The sequence below is a fragment of the Sturnus vulgaris genome, chromosome 7 (genome assembly GCF_052056855.1).
Source record: "Sturnus vulgaris isolate bStuVul1 chromosome 7, bStuVul1.hap1, whole genome shotgun sequence".
Lineage (NCBI taxonomy): Eukaryota > Metazoa > Chordata > Aves > Passeriformes > Sturnidae > Sturnus > Sturnus vulgaris.
In genome coordinates, this window is record NC_142249.1 from 9,128,526 (window position 1) to 9,148,183 (window position 19,658).

At 43.1% G+C, this 19,658-nt stretch overlaps 1 protein-coding gene and 1 long non-coding RNA gene across 3 annotated transcripts in view; one reads left to right on the top strand and one right to left on the bottom strand.

Annotated features, from left to right (window-relative positions):
- Window positions 1-253: 253 nt before the first annotated feature.
- Window positions 254-2,794, bottom strand: LOC148223147 (uncharacterized). Its single transcript, XR_015804771.1, has 2 exons — window positions 2,518-2,794; window positions 254-1,739 (listed from the first exon to the last, which is right to left on the bottom strand). It is a non-coding gene; the product is annotated as an uncharacterized LOC148223147 (long non-coding RNA).
- Window positions 2,795-3,269: 475 nt separating this feature from the next.
- Window positions 3,270-19,658, top strand: part of ZNF804A (zinc finger protein 804A) — a 147,201-nt gene continuing 130,812 nt past the window's right edge. Inside the window, exon 1 of one of the 2 annotated variants that reach the window (XM_014892386.2) lies at window positions 3,270-3,427. In XM_014892386.2, coding sequence (XP_014747872.2) covers window positions 3,317-3,427 — 111 coding nt within the window. In that variant the 5' untranslated portion in view covers window positions 3,270-3,316. The remainder of the gene's footprint in view (window positions 3,428-19,658) is intronic. The other variant, XM_088167745.1, reaches the window with a different exon arrangement.

The following is a 19,658-nucleotide window of genomic DNA, read 5'->3' on the forward strand; positions in this document are numbered from 1 at the left end:
AGCTGAAACCCCAGATACTTACCCAGGAGAACAGGACAGAGATGGAAATAGGGAAGATTGATGATAGGTAGGAGCCATAGGGTTAGGGATGGATGAAATTAGCAATTTATTAAAAACAAAAGATTTGGGAAGGAAGCAGTACCTTGAGCCTGTGTGATCGTAATAAACAGAATGAGGCAAGAAAACTTAGGTTAAGGGTTAAGATAACAAAGTATCAGAGAGAGAGAAAAAAAGAGGCCAACCAGAATAAGCATGACTTGAAAATAAATATTTTTCTTGTTAGGTGTTATTTAGTACTACTAATCCTTTGTTTATTCAGTGCTTTGGATGCATCAAGTGCTTTTTAATTGTTTGTTGTTTTTTTCCTCCCTTAATCGAGGAGGGCAGTGATTTTCATGAGCAGAAGTTATAGCAGGTTTTTGTGCTGTTGGTCTCTTCTGTTTGGTACAAAGCAGGGTGAACCTTTGGAACTTGAGCTGTGGGAGCAGATTATTTCTCTGTTGCTACAAGAAGATGTTCCCAAGTCCTTGGACTCTTAACAAGTCTCTGAAAGGCCAGAGAGCAGTTGTACAACCCTGAAAGGGCCCAGGTATGGCTGTAGCAGCTGTGAGTAAACGTGTCAGCAATGTGTCTGTGCAGGGATTTCAGAGAAAAAGGTTCCAGTTCTTTGAGATGCTGGATGTGTGGAGTTTCATTCCCAGGCAGAAGGGTCCTCACATGTCAGTAATGTTCTGTTTAGAAGGTGGAAAAAATTTGTTCTAGTCCAAACTGGAATATATTTATTCCCAGGAAAGAGTTGCCTAATTTTATTTCTTGCATAATTTCATGTCTTTTCATTACTCTACCCTACCTAAACTTCTGACATTTTTGCGAGAGAACCACACCCATGATCCTGTCTGAAGTGGGAACCAGGCCTGAAGTGCGCTGTGCTTTTAAATTTATCAGGTATTTATAATATTGACTTGATTTTTCACATGGCAACGAACTTGCTGGTTATTTCTAGACATACACGTACATCCTCATAACCAGAAAAACCCTGTTACTGTGCATGTATATGATCATACTCTTTTTTTGGCTGTAACAAGAAGCAGCAAATTCTGATCTCTCACCTGTGTCTCAGCTGTCAAAACTTTCCACTTTTGCCATTTTCGTAATTCCTTCCTAAGCACTGAAAAATGCTAAAGAATGAGTGGCAGCTGTCAAAATTTACTATTCACTGTGTACGAACGGAGGTAATGATAGAAGATGTTTATCAGAAGGATGCACATCTCAAACACTGGGGCTTCCTTCATCAAGGATGCAAACACCTGAGACAATAATTTCTGCCAGAGAAGTGCTTGTATGTGTCCCCATCCCAAATCTTCTGGCAGCAGCTCATCTATTTTGGAGGGCAAGATGACAGGACACCGCTATTATATTGCCAGCAGTAAATGCTGACTAAGAGACGTGTTCAGGTGTTACATCACGTTTCTGGGCTTCTCTTCTAAGGTGTTCCTTCTTTTGGCACTGGAAATTCGTGCCATCAATCTTGATTTTTACAATCCAGAATAAAGCAGGTTGGAAGACGAGCCAGCTAAGAGTGTTTCACCCCTCACGTGAGAAAGCTGCAAATCACAGCTATCTCATGGGGGGGAAAAAAAACCCCAACAAAACAACAAACCACACTTAAGCATCTTTCTTGTGCACATCTTGGACTGTGACAAATTCTGGTCCTGGAAGCCAGCCCCGATTTGTGTGTGCTGCAAAAAGAAAGGAACACTTATGCTGGTGAAGGAGCAGGGGTACGCTATAGCTACCTCATGCTGATGTACCTAATGGTTTTTAGTGCAGTTTGCTGGGGGCTTTGTAGAACCGAGCGAATGCATTACACGGGCGTTGAGGCTGAGGATCGCAGAGTCTGCGCCAGAGCCCGCAAGAAACCATGGCTGTTGTCCTTTTCCTTGCAGACGCCCAAGCCCTGCGAGGCCGGGTGGGCAGAGCCGCCTCCGCCGGTGGCCCCGGGCCGGGAGAACCGTGAGTAACCGGGAAGGGGGAATGCAGCCCCCGAGGGGGAGGGATGCGCTCCGGGAAAGGGGAATGCGGTCCCCCAAGGAGGTGGGATGCGCTCCGGGAAGGGAGAATGCAGCCCCCGAGGAGGAGGGATGCGCCCCATGAAGGGGGAATGCGGTCCCCCAGGGAGGAGGGATGCGCCCCATGAAGGGGGAATGCGGTCCCCCAGGGAGGAGGGATGCGCTCCGGAAAAGGAGAATGCGGCCCCTGAGGAGGAGGGATGAGCCCCGGGAAGGGGGAATGCGGCCCCCCAAGGAGGAGGGATGCGGGAGCCCCGGGAAGGGGGAATCTAGCCCCCCATGGAGGAGGGATGCGCCCCGGGAAGGGGGAATGCGGCCCCAAGCGCTTCCCCATGCCGTGACCCAGAAGTTTTGCCAGCCCGCTCCTGATGCTGCGGCTTGCCGGGCGGGATGCGGCGGGGATGTGCTGCGGCGGCCGCAGCCCAGCGAAGGGAGGGATGGAGCTTACCCCGAGCGAGGATGAGAAATGACCGATTTCCCCCAATTACGTGGCCACGGGCCAGAGGAACCGAGAGCGGCGGGCGGGGGCGGCGGCCGATGGAGCCCGGGGAGCGGGGGAGCCGCTCCGCCCCGGGCAGGTGGAGGTGCCTGCGAGTTGGGTGTTAGAGAAATGTGTAACAAAAAAGGAAAGGGCGCGGTGGAGGGCGCGGAGGCTGCTCGGAGGAGGGGGAGGGCGGGAGCGTCGGGCTGGGGGCGTCGCACCCCGGGCATCTCTCCATGCCCACCCCCCCCACCTCCCCCCCACCAAATCCCAGAGGAATCACACTCGTCGTCGTCCCCACCCCCGGAAAAAGGAGGGCACACCCCACCTGCGGGGCTGGCTGCGGTTGGGGTGCCGGCTCTGCCCTCTCCCCCCGCCCGTCCCCCTTTACCTGCCGCCGGCCCGTCCGCGGCGGGGGCAGCGGGGCGTGGGGCGGTGGGTGGCGGTGGAGGCGGCGTGTGACAGATGTCCTCCTCTGACAGCGCTCGGTACCAGCCCAGTGGCTCCCTGCCATTGGCTCAGTGCAGCCGACCGGCAAGGCTGCTCGCTATAATAGCACTATGCCTGCCAGCGGCGGCGGCAGCTCGCTCGGCTCCGCCGCGGCCGCCCCGCCGCGCATCCTCTTCTTCCTCCTCCTCCTCCTCCTCCTCCTCCTCCCGCGGCCCCGCCGCGCCTGAGGGGCCGCACCCCCGGCCCCGGCGCCGCCAGCCCCGGCCCTCCCCGCCCAGCCCCGCCGAGCCCGGCCAGAGGAGGCGGCTCCGGCCCCATGGAGTGCTACTACATTGTCATCAGCTCCGCGCATCTCAGCAACGGGCACTTTCGCAACATCAAGGGAGTTTTCCGCGGCCCCCTCAGCAAGAACGGGAACAAAACTCTGGTAATGGCTTCTTCTTCCCTTGCCTCCCCCTTCCTCCTTCCTTCCTTCCTCCTCCTCCTCCTCCGGCTCGCGGTGGCGGCTCTGGGCAGCGGGAGCCGGGGCCCGCCCGCCCCTCCTCTGCCGCCGCGGGGACGCGGTGCCCTCGGCTCCCGGCCGGGCCAGGCGCTGCTGCCGCGTCCCCGCAGCGCTGTGGGGCAGCCCGGGGACCCTGCAGGGCATCCCGGGGACCCTGCAGGGCCGGGGCTCCGCAGCCCGGGGGAGCTCGGGGAGGGGCGGCTCGGCTGAGCGCATCCCCCGGTCCCCGGTGACCGCCAGCCCTGGCCCCCCGTGCGGGGACAGCCGCAGGTGCCGCCTGGCGAAGTGCAGGGAGGGACCCGAAACTTGTCTGTTGGCTTGTCCCCGGTCGTTTTGGGTAGAGAGAGAGAGGGAGATGCGTTTGTTCGAGCACAGCCTGAGAAACGATGCGCGTTTTGGTTTGTTGGCTGCCAAGTTCTTTCTGAAAGCAGGACTCGGGGTTTGACAGGACTCGGTGGGTTTAGGCAGTTTGGCTGAGATGCTCCGGAAAGTCTGCACGGGCTATTCGGGCTGTTTCTGAATTCATCCTCCATACTTAGGCATCTTTACATCTGTTGGATTTCCTATGGTTTTGCTGACTTGCTCGAACTCGCCTGGTGCTGTTACTGAACTTTAATGGAAGAGTGACGACGCAGTAGCCTTGGCGGTCCATGTGCTCTCCTGGCTGCCCAGATAAAGGGGATGCAGGATAACGGCGGGCTGGGTGAGCTGCATCACGTAACATCTCAATCACGGCACCACACAGTGCGGACAGATGTCTGGAGAGGAGGATGGAGCCGAAAGAGGGGCTTAGCCACGTTGTTTATCTCTCTCTCCCATCACTGCCTTGTTCTGAAATCCTCTTTGGAGGAGACGGAGCAGAACTTACTCACCACATTCTTGTTCCCTCGAATGCACGACCTATATTGATGGGGAATTTACTGAAGTACTTAACATTTGCTAGAGTTGGCAAGCTTGCAATTTCTCCCTAAATAAAGAGATTAAAGCAAGTCTGAGCCAAGTCATAAAAATAGTAACTACTACGAGAGAATCTGAGGCAGATTTTTGGACTGTTTCAAATGTGAAGTTCCTGCTTTCACGTTGTAAATCTTTACAATTTTATTTGCTGTGGATTCTGCATATTTTTCTGTTAGGGATTGCTTCCTTGGAATTTTAAACAAGTGTTTGTAGTATCCATGAGATGGCAATATGTGTGTAATATTTCACTGTTACAGTTGCAAACCCAAGAACTACTGCAGAAATATTTGGTACATTTCAAATAATGGCATGATACATCACCTTCTTCCTACTAAACAATTTCAGTAAAGATGCATTTGGCAGGACTGAGAATACTCTGATGTAACTTTTGGACTGTGTATTATCTTGCAGTTCATAATGGATTCTGCTCCAACAGCTTTTTTTTTGGTTATGTTTTTCCCTTGGCAGAAAAAACAAAAAAGGCAGCCCTGTATTCTCAATATTCCTCATTAATTTATTTACTGATAAAATTATTGGCGACCAAAATATTTTGGGGTAGACTAGTGCTAACTTCAGATTCAAATAAAAAATAATTGTGTGGGCTTTGAAGTGCTCATACTCTAGAAAAAAAATGTACTCTGGGAAGATATTTAACTCAACCCTGCTCTTCAGTGGGATTGATGTGAGGGGAGACAAGGCAGTGTTGGCTGTGGGACTGCCACGAGTGCCCTTAGCTAAACAGCTTCTGTGTGGGCAGTGAGCACTGGCAAAGTTTTTGTTGGGTTGAAAAGGAAGAGTTCTTGATGTTGGCTCTGTGGACAGCGAAATGAAATCCTTTCCCATCAAATAAAGTGTATAGATGCAGGCATCAAGGCTTGTGTTTCTGTTTGGGCTATTCTTTAATTTATAGGAGGTAAAGATACCATTGAGTTGTGACACAGGGCATTACCAGCTCAGACTGATAGTTCTGAGGTGCTGAAGTACATTTGCCTCCATTTCAATGGGAAAATCAGATGTTTCATTGTTTCAGAGGATTGGTCACTTTCACTGGAAACAAGCTTTTCAGACTTGGAAGGATGAAAATATTTATTAGTGCAAGCTAGAATTAAGTCTTTAGAAATTCCAGTAGGAGCACAGCCTTTTAGTTTGCTCTTGCTGTCTTCCATCATAAAATAAGATTAGGAGAAACAGCTATCTGTGAAGCTAAAAGTCAGAAAATTTGAAGCTGCTCTGACTCAGACATATCTTCCTATTTGCTGTAAAGCATTCACTGTCTTTTCATCTGAGCTCCAAGCTTTCTAAAATCACTGCTTCCTCATAAACCAAGAAGAACCTGAAAACAGCCTCCCTTTGTGCAGTGTAGAATTGCTTCTGTGCAAAACTTACATTTGTTAAGTTTTGGTTCTCCGTCAGAGTTCTGCTACCACACTCTGTCTAGAAATAGAGATGAGTGTGTGTGCTTCAGTAGAATTTCACATCGAGTAGAAAAGTGTTGGATCTAGTCAGATGATGTCGTGGTTTTGAGATGGTTTTGTATGGTGTATCTTCAAACCTGAGCTGGTCAGGTTTCAGGGTAGAAAGCTCCTTGGTCCTTTTCATTACTGTCCCATTCTGGAGTGACCTGGTATTGACCTGAAACTCTTTTTATTTTATTTTTTTTCTTCCCTGCTCTCCAGGAGAGGTTACTGAGAGATTTTTCTTCCCTGATTATTTGTCTCTGTGGGTGATCCTTACGTGTTTGTCCTCTGCCTGCGTCCCGTTTCACACAGAATTAGTCATTTAAAACTTTATGAAGATTTGGTTCAAAACTCCCAGAATACAGCAGGAAGAAAGAGCTACAAACCTTTGGTCAGCTGGTAGGGAACATGAACCACAGAGCTATAAAAGCCGCTCAGTGGAGAGCATCTACTTTTTGGTAGAAAAGACAGAATAACAGTGTTTCTATTGCCTTGGTCTTTCTCTAAGGCACATCTGTCTTTAGTGCCTGCTGAGTTTGGGCTTTGAGATGGGGTTATTTGGGAGGGGGAGAGAAGTGCGTCAGGGATAAAGATCCAAAGTAGGAGGAGGATGGGGAAGGTCACAGTTCCATTCCTCAAAAGAAGGTACCGGGAAAACCTGAGCTCAGAGGGAAGTGCAAGGCACAAGAGGGAACAAAGGAAAGGGTGGATTTAGGTAACTGAGAAAACAGGTTACTGTAAAAAAACTTTTAAAATTAAATAAAATAAGAAAAAAAATTGCTGGTGGATGAACCTTTAGACGAGTAGGGGTGGGAAATGAAGGAATGTGTATCTCCATGAAGTTCTGGGTATTTCTGATAGCTCTGCCCAGTACTCAGTGCATGTGGTCCCCCCAGCCCACTGGGGGGCTGTTGGGGTAGGGATGCCTTACCCAGTTGTAATCTGCTACTTCTTGTCAGGAAAAGAAATCTGAATAATGAATTGATGGGGAACGGGCCCCTGTGGAAGAATAGCCTCCAAACTCCTACTAAAAAGTAACTTCAGAAAATGGAACAGTATGGTTAAAAGAAATTGATGGTGTTTGTGCTGTCCAATAAGGCTTTATCCTTTCCCTCTGCAGTTTCTAGAGCCAGAAATATCCTTCAAACATGCACAGTCTCCTAACAACAGCTCTGGAGTAGTCCATGGCAGCTCTTTGGAAGGTTTTTCTGTTGTTGCTGGTGTACTGTCTGAGTGAACCAACTGCCATGTGGTCTTTTTGTGGCAGATGGTTTCTGATTAAGAAACTCCAAACTTACCATGTGGGTCAGTAAAATGCAAAGATGTTTCAAATTTCTAGTGCACTTTTTGCATTTTCATGCTTTTTGGTGTTTTAATCGATGAATGTTGGCCTGATTGCTTGGCCATTTCATGTCAGGGTTTGTATTTGGTGACTAAGAAGTTTTTCCAAGGATGTTCTTTTTGTCTGTAACAATTTATAATTTATTTTTTTTTGCTGCAAACTTTGTTTTGCCTATGGTCCTGAACTTCTAATGCACTTACTCTGTTATTTTTTTAGGACTTATGTTATTGATGCCAAATTATAGTAGTCTGTCTTTGTAATTCATCTTCCTTGCTGTGGCTGCTGTCTTGCAGTTTATAATCTCAAAAAGTATTGAAACTTGTCTGAAAAGAACAGCTTTCTGGAGAGAGAAATCAGTTGTTTGGAGTTGGAACCCCAGGTGATTTTTTAAAATCCTTAAAATGTTTTTTAGGATGTAAACCCCAAACCATTTTAAAGCATTTATCCTAGTTAATATATACAATTTTTGGTTGGTCAGCAAGAGAACTGACTCTAATCTTCTGAGTAGCTGGTATGTGACTGGTGACTGAGTATCTGCTATTTCACCCTAAGATATTGCACTGGTGTAAATGGCTCTGGTTCCTTGAGTTTTGCAGTGGTGGAGGACTGGACCTGTGGGGCTCCTTCATGGCTTTTAATTGGACAAATACATTTTCTCCCGTGGTGATCAGAATGAGTAACCTGCTGTCACTTGGCTGAGGAAACGTTTAGACCTCTGAGTGGTGTACATTGCTACTGTAATTCCAGTTTCAAGTGTCTTGTTGATACAGATGGAAAGTAGGTAAGATTAGAAGGTCCTGATAAGCATCTGATTAAAGGACCAGACACACAAGAATCTATTTTTTGTGACTATCAGTGACCTCTATATATGTAGGTTTATACTTTTGGTTAAAAACCACAGGGGACTCCAGGGATAGAACGGAAATAGTGGTTCCCCAGGTACAAGGGAGGCAATCACAAATTATTTAAAACTGGAATCAAACTCTGAACTCAATGCCATGAGCCTTGTGGAGAAGATGATCTGATGGGCTTCACGTGGCTGCCATGTAGTACAGCTTTGTGCCTCCCAGCCAGCTCGGTTATGACTGCAGGGATACCAATTAATTAATAAAGTAATTAATTTGTTTATAACTCCTTTTAGAGGTCTGAGGGCATGCCTCTACTTCTATGAAAACTCCATGGAGTTCAAATACTGTCACATTAGTGCCCTCTGAAAGTGCCATCTGTTGCTCAGGCTGTTATCTTTAGCTCTTTTACACTCTGTAGAATATTTTTGTATTCCCACATCTACTAAAGTAAATAGGTTTCGGTGGACATAAAAAAATGTATTTTATGAGAATTTCTATTGCACATATCCATTCCCTACTGCAGGAAGAAAGTATTAGACTAAAACATTTTCTGATGAATTGCAACTGCAGTTGTAATTCTGCATGATCAGGGTAAATGTCCATTGATTTCAAGCTATCTAGTGCACATATAAAATAAACAATACTTACCATAGGTTTATTTTAAATACTGGTAAAATGACATCCTGCAGTTCTGTTTGCCATATTGTATATTACCAGTAGCTGGAGGGTAATTTTTCAATTCTATCTTACACATGCAGAATTTAATAGAACTATTGCAATGTACTGTTTTTCACCTTTACTGTTGCAGAGTTTGTAGGGTTGAGTTGCTAGGCCAGAGTTGTATTAGTAGAGGGAGAAAAATCACCTGTTACTTTCTTCAGTGCTTATGTTCCCTGTGGACCTGCTAATGTCTTTTTTGACTTAAGTTCGGAACTTGAAAATGTTCCCTTCTGTGGGAGAAGCTGAACAGCCCTAACTCATTAAAACATTAAAGTGAAAAAATAAATTCTGCCTAATTTAATTTTAATAATTAATAAACATTGCCTAGGTCATGATTGAAAACCAACCACTCAGAAGACAACAGAATAAACTGGTAAAGCTCAAGGAACAATAAAATCATAACTGTGTCCTACTTCTAAAGTCCATTTGTTTGCACTCAGGTGACTCGGTTTATTTGTGTGAGGCTGTCTGTTAACAGTTCTGGTTCAAAACATTATCAGCAGGCATGTTTTGGTGAGTTAATAGGAAACTATCATAATTTAAGTGCATTTCCAGTGCAATTCCGAGAGGTCTCAGCCTCGTGCAGCGAGCTACAGCACTCCTATGTCCATCAGACTCTGTGTGACTCCATCATCTGGCCCAAAAAATAGCAGGAGCTGGAGTCCAGCGTGCAGCAGATTTAAATTGGGGCAGCTTCTGCTTCAGAGCTATTACTGAGCAGACTTTTGTACTGTAAAAGCTTATTAAATGCATGGTAAGCTTCAAACACATCGGTATTCTGTTGAATGTAATTAGACTATTACCATGGTTAAATTAGTACACTTGTTTAGTTTTTTTTTTTCAGATGGAGGCCTTAAAGAATAAGTCTGAGGAGAGCCTTGGCGTTGAATATTTTCTGGTGCAAATATCCGTAGCCATCTCCTAGCTCTGAGATACACAACATTAATTTTAACACGTTGCTCACACTCGGAAAACAGTGTTGCTAACATGTTGTTTGCCATGTTGCTAACGGGAAAACAGCAAGTGGGCTCCTGTATTTTCCAAACCACAGATATTTTTTGAAGCCTTTAAACGATTTAGACCTTTCCAAGGTGCAGATTGCAATGCTTTCCCGTGGGCTCTGGGAAAATTCAGGTTTCTTGACCTTCCTATGAGCAGGGATTCACTGTTGGAAGAAAAGAGTTCTCTGAGTTGTGGATGTGGAGGACACTGAGTGGCCTCTTAGTTGAGCACAGTGGAGTTTTGTGTAGGACTTGACTAAACAGCTGCAAGATCTCTGATGCCCCTAACTGGTGACAATTGCAATATTTCCCTTTCTGAGTGTCATTCAGGCACAATTATTCTCTGCAAAAATCAAAGCCGTTGGATAGATGCATCTTAAAATGTAGGTAGGGATGAGCTTAAAGAATCCCACAAAATCAACCCAGAATATTTTCTGTTATTTAGTATGTGAATGCAGGTAATAATTATTTATAAACAGATTCTTTGATGCTGCCTGGTGGTAGTGGAAAGTGAGTTTTTGTTTGCTCACTTGTGATTCAATTGTAAACATGGGGAGAGGGAATGAGCCTTCCTAATTTGGCTGTATCTGACCAGTCTCCTGAAAACAAATACTCATCATAGAAAATACTTTCTATTTTTCCACACATTTTTGGAGTGAGAACAAATGCTTTTCCCGCAGCATTCTTGAGAGACTGTTATATGATGAGCTGTGACTTACTGTTGTTTAAAAAAAACCCCAAAGTAAACAAAACAATATTTGCTCGCAAGGAGGCACAATATTTGTCATGTTTAACCTTGTTTGTTCAATGGAGATAAGAAACTGTCTGAAGGCATCAGGAACCAGGAGATTTTAGCTCATAGTGTAATTAATGTATTTTGTTAAAATATGTTTGCAGTTCCTTTCCTCTGAGGACTGGCCAAGATGGGGGTACAGATGGGGCAGAGGGTTTTGTTTCTCCCTTGGCAGAGGATGTTTGTTCTGAACACTCTGAGCTGAGCATGAGCATTAATTTCTGTGGCACTTTTTTTTTTCTTTTTAATTAAATCAGAGAGTAAATTTCCAAATAATTTTATTATGGAATTTTAAATGGATGGTAGTTTTACAGGTAGTGGTGTAAGAAAGGAAATGTAGATTCTTTCTTCACAGCTGTAAGAGCAAATCCAGAAATAATGCCTGGAGAGTGATCTCCCTATCTCCCACCTGGCATTGCTTCCCTGATTGCATATGATAAAGAACAGGTTTTGTTGTAAAATTCTGCAAATGGCTTGGAGATTGTTGAGAATTTTTTTAGGAACTGAGGGATTTTTTTTTGTTTGTTTGTGTTTAGAAGCTCATCAACATTCTTGGTTTGTACTGACGACTTAGGACTCGTCAGGCTTTGTGTCTGACTGTGGTGATTTGCATTTTAAAATGATTTTTTTATGTGTGTGAAAATGATATTTTTAGAGAGGCTTCTTTCCCCAAATAGCAAGTGATCAGGCTACCTCCTCTGGGACCCAGCTGAACTTAAATATTCATGTTGCAAGATTTCTCACAGCCAGCATATAGCTTGATTGCCTACATTGGCCAAGTCTTGGTCAGATTGTTTTCTTTCAAACTTAGCACTGCACAATATCTGTTAGAATTTGCCTCTTTGCCTTATAGAAATGAGTTTCTGGGCTTAGGAAAGGAGCTTCCTTTCCATGTAACTGATAGCATACTTCCACAGGGAATACAAATCAGTGTGCCCGTGGCAGTAGGGTTGGAACTAAATGATCTCTGAGGTCCATTCCAGCCCACACTGTTCCATGATTCTGTGATCTGACACCTCTGAGACTACAGCTGGGGTTGGGGGGCAGTATTTTCTATGTATAGGTGTCTGTGAAGTTTGTAGATTGTTTTTTTTTTGATAAATACATCTTGATTCACGTGGCAGAATACAGTTGTTTAAATAGTTGCAATTTCTAAGTATTTAATTTCTGCTGCAACTGTTTTTGACAGGAAACCACAATACCCATTACAGAATATCAGCTACTCCTTCATCTGATGGATTTTGATAAAATGTCTGGAGTCAAAACAAATTTGCTTAAAGATGTGTAATTATATAGGATGTTGTGTCTTCCTCTGTTGGAAACAGTTGGCTTTATCATGAGAGTGTATAACACAAAAATCTCCTCAAACCTTGCCAGCCCCTAAACCTGCTTGTCCCAGTCTTCTTGACACTAAGAAGAGCTTGTTTATATGAGTGTTGAACACTCATTTGGGTTGGTTTCTGAATTTTAAAAAAAAGGCAAAGAAGTGATATAAATGTTTTTATACTGGAAACCTCGCAGCATAGTACACTGTAGGTGTAGTCTCAAATTTTTTTTTTGTAGTATTCTATTTTTACAAAATACTCTTTATTGTCAAAAAAAGTTTTTAGGTTTTAGTTTTGCTTAAAAGTGAGACTCTGGAAACTTAATGTAATTGCATAAAGAACATTATGTTCTTCTACATGAGCAGTAAACAACTGTTTCTACAAATAAAGCAAGGTAGGCTTTTTAAAAAGCAAAATACCTTTTATGCTGCTAGTTTACAAAACATTCTTAAAATATTGTTAATGCTTCAGGATACTCTGAGGGTAGCAATGGAATATACTGCGGAATAAATGGGTTTTCTTGCTTCTTCATATTGATACTTCTAATAGCAATGCTAATTTTTTCTGATAGTTTTATGGAAATATTTCATGAGGGAGAAAAATCAAGATAATATTTGCTTGTCCTTCTGCTGTGCAAATGAGCCGGTAAATCATCTGACACCTGTTTGTTTGGCAAATAAGTGAATTTGCATGAGCTAGCAGGTGGAATTAAGGATTAGAAAGAGATGAAAGCAGTTTTAAAGGACTACTTCCAAAGGTTTGTGGAGTTGTAGCCTGTTGTGTTACTAATGCTGAGCAGAGAGAGAAGCTTCCCACCAACAAGATGTCAGAAATACTTGAGGTTTTCTTTATGAAACACCTTGGAGTGCTCGTGGGTATGAAAGTGTCGTGGCAATGTAATTAGAAAAGTCCAGCAAAACCTGGTGGCTGCACCACCAACTCCCTGAGGTGGCCAAGCGTGCCCAGAGTGCTCCTGCTTTATAAGTAATGGAGAATTAAAGAAGGAAAAATGGAGCTTCCCAGTGGAAGGGAAAACTGCAGCGAGCTGTGTGAAGAAAACCAAAACAGCCAAGGTATTTAACAGAGAGGAGATGTGGAATTCCTGAGGGATAGCACCTCCTTAGTGAATAACATTGCAATAGAACTGCAGAACCAGGATGAAGGTTTGCCTGTCCTTGTCAGCACATCCATGGCAGCAGTGGCACTGCCTGCTTTGTCTGTTCAGGTTCTTGTGCTGGGAAACCAGGCAGACTTGGAGAATTTTTGGTCATTGCAGAGGTTTTGGCTTGCTAATTTGAGTTTCCTGGCCAATGCACCAATTATGTAGTGGGTTTAGTCCTGGCCAAATGCCAGTGGACCCACTAGAAAGTATTTAATAATTTCCTGCTGTGAGATATGGATTAGGAGGAAGAAGACAAAACAGGCTCAAAACTTTAAATGATATAAAGAAAAGCTTTATTAACGAAATTATAAGAAAAATTATAAGAAAATCAGAATAAACCTTCAGGACACTTCTCCTCCCCACACCTTCTTTTCCTTCCCACTGACAACATAAAGAGACAAAACCTGGAAATTTCAGTCAGTTTACCACCTCTAAAATGATCTTTCTTCAGTCTACTTAGGGAGAGGAGTCTCTCTTGCCATGCCATAGAGACTTCTCCACAAGAAAATGTTCTCTTGTGGCTTTTCATTTCCACGAATAGCAGCTGCCCAGAAATCTGCAATCATGAAGTCCCTTTCATCTTTTGCAGCCTTCCCACAGCTGTGTTCATGGGCCATGTCAACTTATTGGGGTACTATTTTAAGGATGAGCTGTTCTAGCATAAAAACCAAAAAGTTCTTTTCATCCATCTCTGGGAACAGAGGTTTTCTTCTTTTATTACTGGGGCGAAGTTTCTCATCTTTCTCATCTCTCTCTGTTCAAATTTCTCATTGGATCATAGCAACATCTACTTGCTTCAATACTGGTGCCTTGGCTCACAGTTGTGTAAGAACACTACATCCCCTCAGTGCATTTCCATGAGTTCTAGGGGAAAAACAGTCTGATTATCAAATATATCCTCACCACAGCCTCACAGAAAAATAATTTTAGCCTAAGACATCTCCTCAATACCCTCCCATCTGGAATTTGACTCCTTTACTGACTTCAGAGTCCCGTGGTTTTGTCTCAGTGCATCTTCACTGTTTCTTTTTTTTCTGATTTGGGAGATAATTGGTGACTGTAGGTTCATTTAATCCCAAGCTCTATCAGTTGGAAGTTTCTATAGAGTCCTGCAGTGTTGAAAAGTTGATTTCATCCAGGCTTTGTATTGGAGAGATGGCTCTCACCATGTGAGCTGTGCTGGCCACCCCCTCCCCAGCCAAAAACCAAACCTTCCTTAAATCACCACAGTCAGTCAGGCTTGTCTGGGAGCTGTGTGACAGGAGGCAACAAGTTCAAGTTAAGAGATGGGGAATCCTGATCAGATACAAGGGAAAAAAATGAAATTGAGGGTCAAGCACTGGAAGGAGGTGGTAGAAGAAGAGGCTGTGGCATCTCCATCCTCGGAGATGCCCAAAACTCGACTGAGCAGCATTAATTTAATTGACTGTGCTTTTAAGCAAAGTGTAGGACTAAATGTCCCTCCATCCCCAGTCAGGGTTACAGTTTCACATTTGATCTGCAGAAGAGTAGTTTTTAATTTAATCCTCTGCAGCGAGGTTCCTTGGGGAGTGAGGCACACAGCTGCTGTGCCCTGCTCCCAACATTTTGGGACTCCTGGATGCTTCTGGCTTCCCTCATCCCCGATGGCATCCAGCTGGCAGGACTGAGGTTCTCTGGGGAGCCCCTGGTCTGTCAGAGGTCTGAAACGCAGGGCTTGTTTCAGCTCTGAGTAACAAATAAATCAAATGCAACTATTAAATCGACTTAGGATTCCTTTGTAGGGATTCCCGAGCTGAGTCATGTGATTCGCAGTCAATGACCCAACTTGTAATTAAGAAAGATGATAGACTCGGAACTTTTCCAAAACTAATTAATATTTAGCTCTCACTCTCCACAAATCGTGTGCATTATCAGCAGTATTTTATTGATTGCACTTTTTCATATTGAAAATTACTGGAGTATAGAACCTTAATTGTGGAAAGGCTTTCAAAAGGTGCTCAGGAACACAACTGATAGAGAAATTGAATTGTTGTCATTAGAACAGCTGTATGCAGAGCAAGGAAAACCTAAGCCAAGCATTTTCTAAAGCATTATATGCTGCAGTCCTTCATTATAGATTGTTTCAAAGAGCAGAAAAATGAGAAATAAACTATCAACGTTATCTTGTTCAGCCCACAGAACTCTTACACTTTGGCATGGGTGCATTTGGGTGTTTCCAGGAAATTCTTCAGATATTTTGCATCTTTTCATACAGTATGGTGTGCTGATGGTTTTGATATATTTCTGTACTTAGTTCACATTACATATTTATATTTTTATATTATCACACATATGCAATATTGTTAATATATAGTCTGTATATTCAGGCCCATTACTTAACACAGTGGCATGGCATCATACTGATTTCCTGTAGCTCTTGATTGTTCTAGAGGAAACGTGATCCTGAAGGGAGGAAGTTCCAAAGTTCTTTATGAGTGGCCAAAATTCTCTTTTCTGTTAGAGGGGCCTTGTGGATTCAAAGAGTTTTCATTTATCTGACCGAGGCTGAGCAGAGCACTAACCTTGGAGAAGTTGCCACAGAGCAAATCAGTGCATGTGAGGATTGTGGATGTTCTCCTTCAAAATTCAAAGTAATTTTGAGCTCACTTTGAAGTGCCCTGGTCACTGCAGGCCAGGTAGGTGGTGGCTAATGCTGTGTTTTAGCCCTGAATGTTAGATTTCTTTTCAAACCAGTTAGTAGAATAACTAGAGCCATGTATATCACCTTCTTAAAAAAAAAAAATCTGTCAGAAATTTTATGCATAATAAATGTGAAAGCTACAATATGGAATAAATTATCAAATGGCTCAAGTTCAGTGCCTCTTTGAAAGCAACGGGGGGGGGGGGCTGTGTAGAGGAAATTGCACTTGTATTTTACACCTGACAGATTGAATTACAGCAACAAATCTGTATAATTACAATTCAGAGACCAGGATTTCTTCTTGGAGTCAGGTAATTAGAAGCAGGACTATACTTGAAGGTTGAAATTGGATTCTTAGAAAGAGTCCCTTACATGAATATGACCTGTACAGAAACCAGTGTTTTCATCTCTTCTATTTTAAGAATTTTGAATAATAATGTAAAGTGACTCATCCATTATTTCCTCATCTCTTCATCAGCAAGACGCACAAGAAATTATTCCTTTGATTGTTTCCCTGCAAATGGGAAATCTTTACAGTTTCGTCCCTTTTCAGCAAGCATTCATAAATCCAATTAACATTAATGAGTCTCACATGTGTGCATCAAGAGACAACCAAAAGGACCTTTTGTCCCTCCAAGTATGTGCTTAACTGCAGGAAATGAAATGAAGGAAAAGCTTTTGGTGAATAAGGGGTTACAAAGTCAGGAGCTCCTGTCTCATTTTGCAGTAGCTAACACATTCCCCCGGTTCCCTCTGCCCTGTCAAGGGTCCTTGTAGGAGCTGTAAATGCAGGATGAGCAGTGCTGTTGGTGAGGTGGAGAGCACTGTTGTTACCTCCAGTTCTAGGATTAATTACTAATAAGTCATGTTTTCAATGGAATGGCAGTAGGGTTAATGTGACTGTGTTTCTGTATCATGGCATAACTCCATGGGAACAGAGTTAGGAAAAGTAAAAAATATGAATAGCTCAGTGACCTATAGTGAAGAAATACTCAGTGCCCTTCTTCAGAGGTTCTCTTGTCTCTCTGAAGAGCAGGATTGATGTTGCAAGAAGTTGGTGACATTTTGTGTTACTCAGCAACATTTCTTGTTTACTTACAGGCACTCTTAGAGCAGCTGTGACTTTCCCAATGACACAGGAGGTCTTGATGGAGCTCGGTGCTGTTAACAAGTGAATGGGGTCTTAGTGAATTAAATACTGCCTCTAGGAAAGCATCTGCTCCTGTTGCTGGCAAAACCGTCTGAACACAGGGTATTTTGCTTAATTTAATTCGTTGCCAATTAACACCAACATTTGATTACTGATTTGGGTATCGGGTTTGGGAAAGAAGACTCCGATTGAGGAAATGTTTTCCTTGAATTTGGCAGTGCTGAAGTTTGGGGTGGGGTGGGTGGTTCACAGCAGTGCCACAGCCCACCAGAAATCCCACTCATGTCTCCTCACAGTCCCCCCACCCAAACCTGCTGTGTGTCCCCAGAACACAGTCACAGCTGACATGTGAAAAGGCTCTCAAGAGCTAGCTCAGTGCAGTATAAATACACTGAAACCATATGGCCTATCAGAATCATAATATCACTTCAGAGGTTTAGAAATAGCGTGTTTATTAGCTGTAATCACTTCAAAATTTTCATTGAAGTGAATAGCTGTAAGTACTCAATATTCTTGTATTTCCATACAAACCTATCTGCCGTTTGGTTTGGAATAGAAGTCATCATCATTCACCCAAAAAAAGAACAGTAGAAGGCTCTTTGGGTATCCCCTGTGTCTGACAGCCATCCAGTAGGATCATGATTGTGCTTTGACAGAGCTATAGACTAGCACTGACTCCATATAAGATGATCTAATGTGTACATCTCTGCTGGATGCTCTGTGCTTTAAAATAACTGTTGTTGCACGTTTCTGCCATCAAGAATTTCCTGAAACTATTACTATTTTGCAACTGTGCTTCCTTTTGTGTTATTTGAAATTAAGCCAGTTTTGTCCTGACTAATTGCTGTCTCCTTGATGGCTACATCCTTCAGATATTTGTAAGCTGTAAGAATCCTCATTACTTGCACCTTTTCCAAGCTTGGCATGCTTAGCTGTTTTCCTTTCTTCATATATCAGTTCCTCTGGTTTTGATGATGGCGTACCTTTTATTTGAACTGTCTCCAGCATTTCAACATAAATCTATCAAAATGCCTCCCAGTAGCCCATTTAAAAGGTGAAATTAGAAGAATTCCAGGGATGTTGCAAGTGGTTCCTTGATGTGTAGGTACCTGGGGGAGGATTGTGCAGTCTGCATTTATTGTGGCATGTGGTTTTTCTATACATAGTCTCACCAGCATCATTGGGACCACTCACTTCATTCTATTCTTACCACTTCCCTATTCCCTCCTCCACTCCTCAGATTCCTTGTCACAAATGCAGTGTTTGGCTGTGGGCAGAGTTTTTTAGTTTTCTGGAGTCTCTGCTTGTGCTATGACTTCTCTGTTGGCTTTGATGCATCCGTTGGAATGTTCAACTTCTCAAGAAGGTGCTTTGATAAATTCCAGGTTAAAACACATGTAAGATAGGCTTGTTTGTATTTTGTAAGACTAATGTGATCCCTGTCAGGAGCTGGCAGATTTATTTCCTTCTGCACTATTAATTGCTCTGAGTTGTGTATGTGTGTGGATATATTTGTTCTTTTTCTTGTGACAGAAGAGAATTAAACATGAATTACTTCTACACAGAGACATAAGTTTTATTTCTAACCTCTTTGTCTTTTCATCTTTGTCTTCTTTTCCCCTGGTGTGTTTTTTTTCACTTTCTGTGGAAAATCTCCCAACTTGGTGAGCATTTTGTGTTGTCCTGCCTGGTGCAAACCTCACCTTGGTGAGGTTCATTTCCATTCATTTTCTATTCACCTTCCATTCATTTAGTAGCACAGCTGTTTGACCTCCCTGTCAACTTTAGCTGACTTCCCTTATGTGATTTTTTTGGGGATGATCTGGATCCACTGAAGGTTTCTTTTTTGGGGAAAAAAATTTAACTCAAATTTGGTACCTTCATGGCACAGATTTAGAAATGCATGAATTTCTTTGAACTTAGATCTCACTGTTGATTCTCATGCAGTTGTACAGTTTAATTTTCTCAATTTTGCCACCCTGACTAGATTGTTATTCTCATCACTTACCTACTGCAGCCATCATTTCTTCATAGACTGAATTTTTAAAATGACAGACATAAATTGAATGAAGCTGAGCTTCACAGCAGGCAAATGCTAGTCACCCTAAATGCATTTTTACTTCTAAAAAAAATATGAGAGCAGGCAAGATGTGCAAGTTATTTAATCTGAAGAAGCATCTTGCTTTAATCTGAAGAAACATTTCCCAGGGATGCTGTAGACTGCCAGGCTGCAGAAATACACATTATTGTCAACTTTTTCATAACAGGATTAGCTCTTACATCTGCCTGTTCTCTTTCACCCTTCATCGCTGCAGGGAAGCACAGGACATAACTCGCTGTGATTTTGTGTTGCTTTGCTTTGGGGTGACCCTTCTGTTTTCTCCTGTCCCCCTTTCTCTGTGCTGGGGGTGAGGTCCCTGTAGGGTGGCTTGGCCATGAAAGGAAGGGAAGGAAACATAATAAAACTTTAAAAGGCAGTGCTGATGAATTGTTCTGCATACTTGAGCACTTTAAAAAATGAAATTAAGTCCTGGGATACCAAGATTGCCTGGTGGGTGATCATTTTTATGACAGAGCTCTGTATGTGAGAAATACTTGGAAGAAAATAAACAGATCTAGTGATTACTTTCCTTGAAGTCACTGAACACTTGTTTTAAGGAAAAAAAAAAAGGTTAAACTTTAGTATTTATGTTTCTTGCTGCTTTATTTCCCTGTTCCATTTCTTTTACATCCATGATT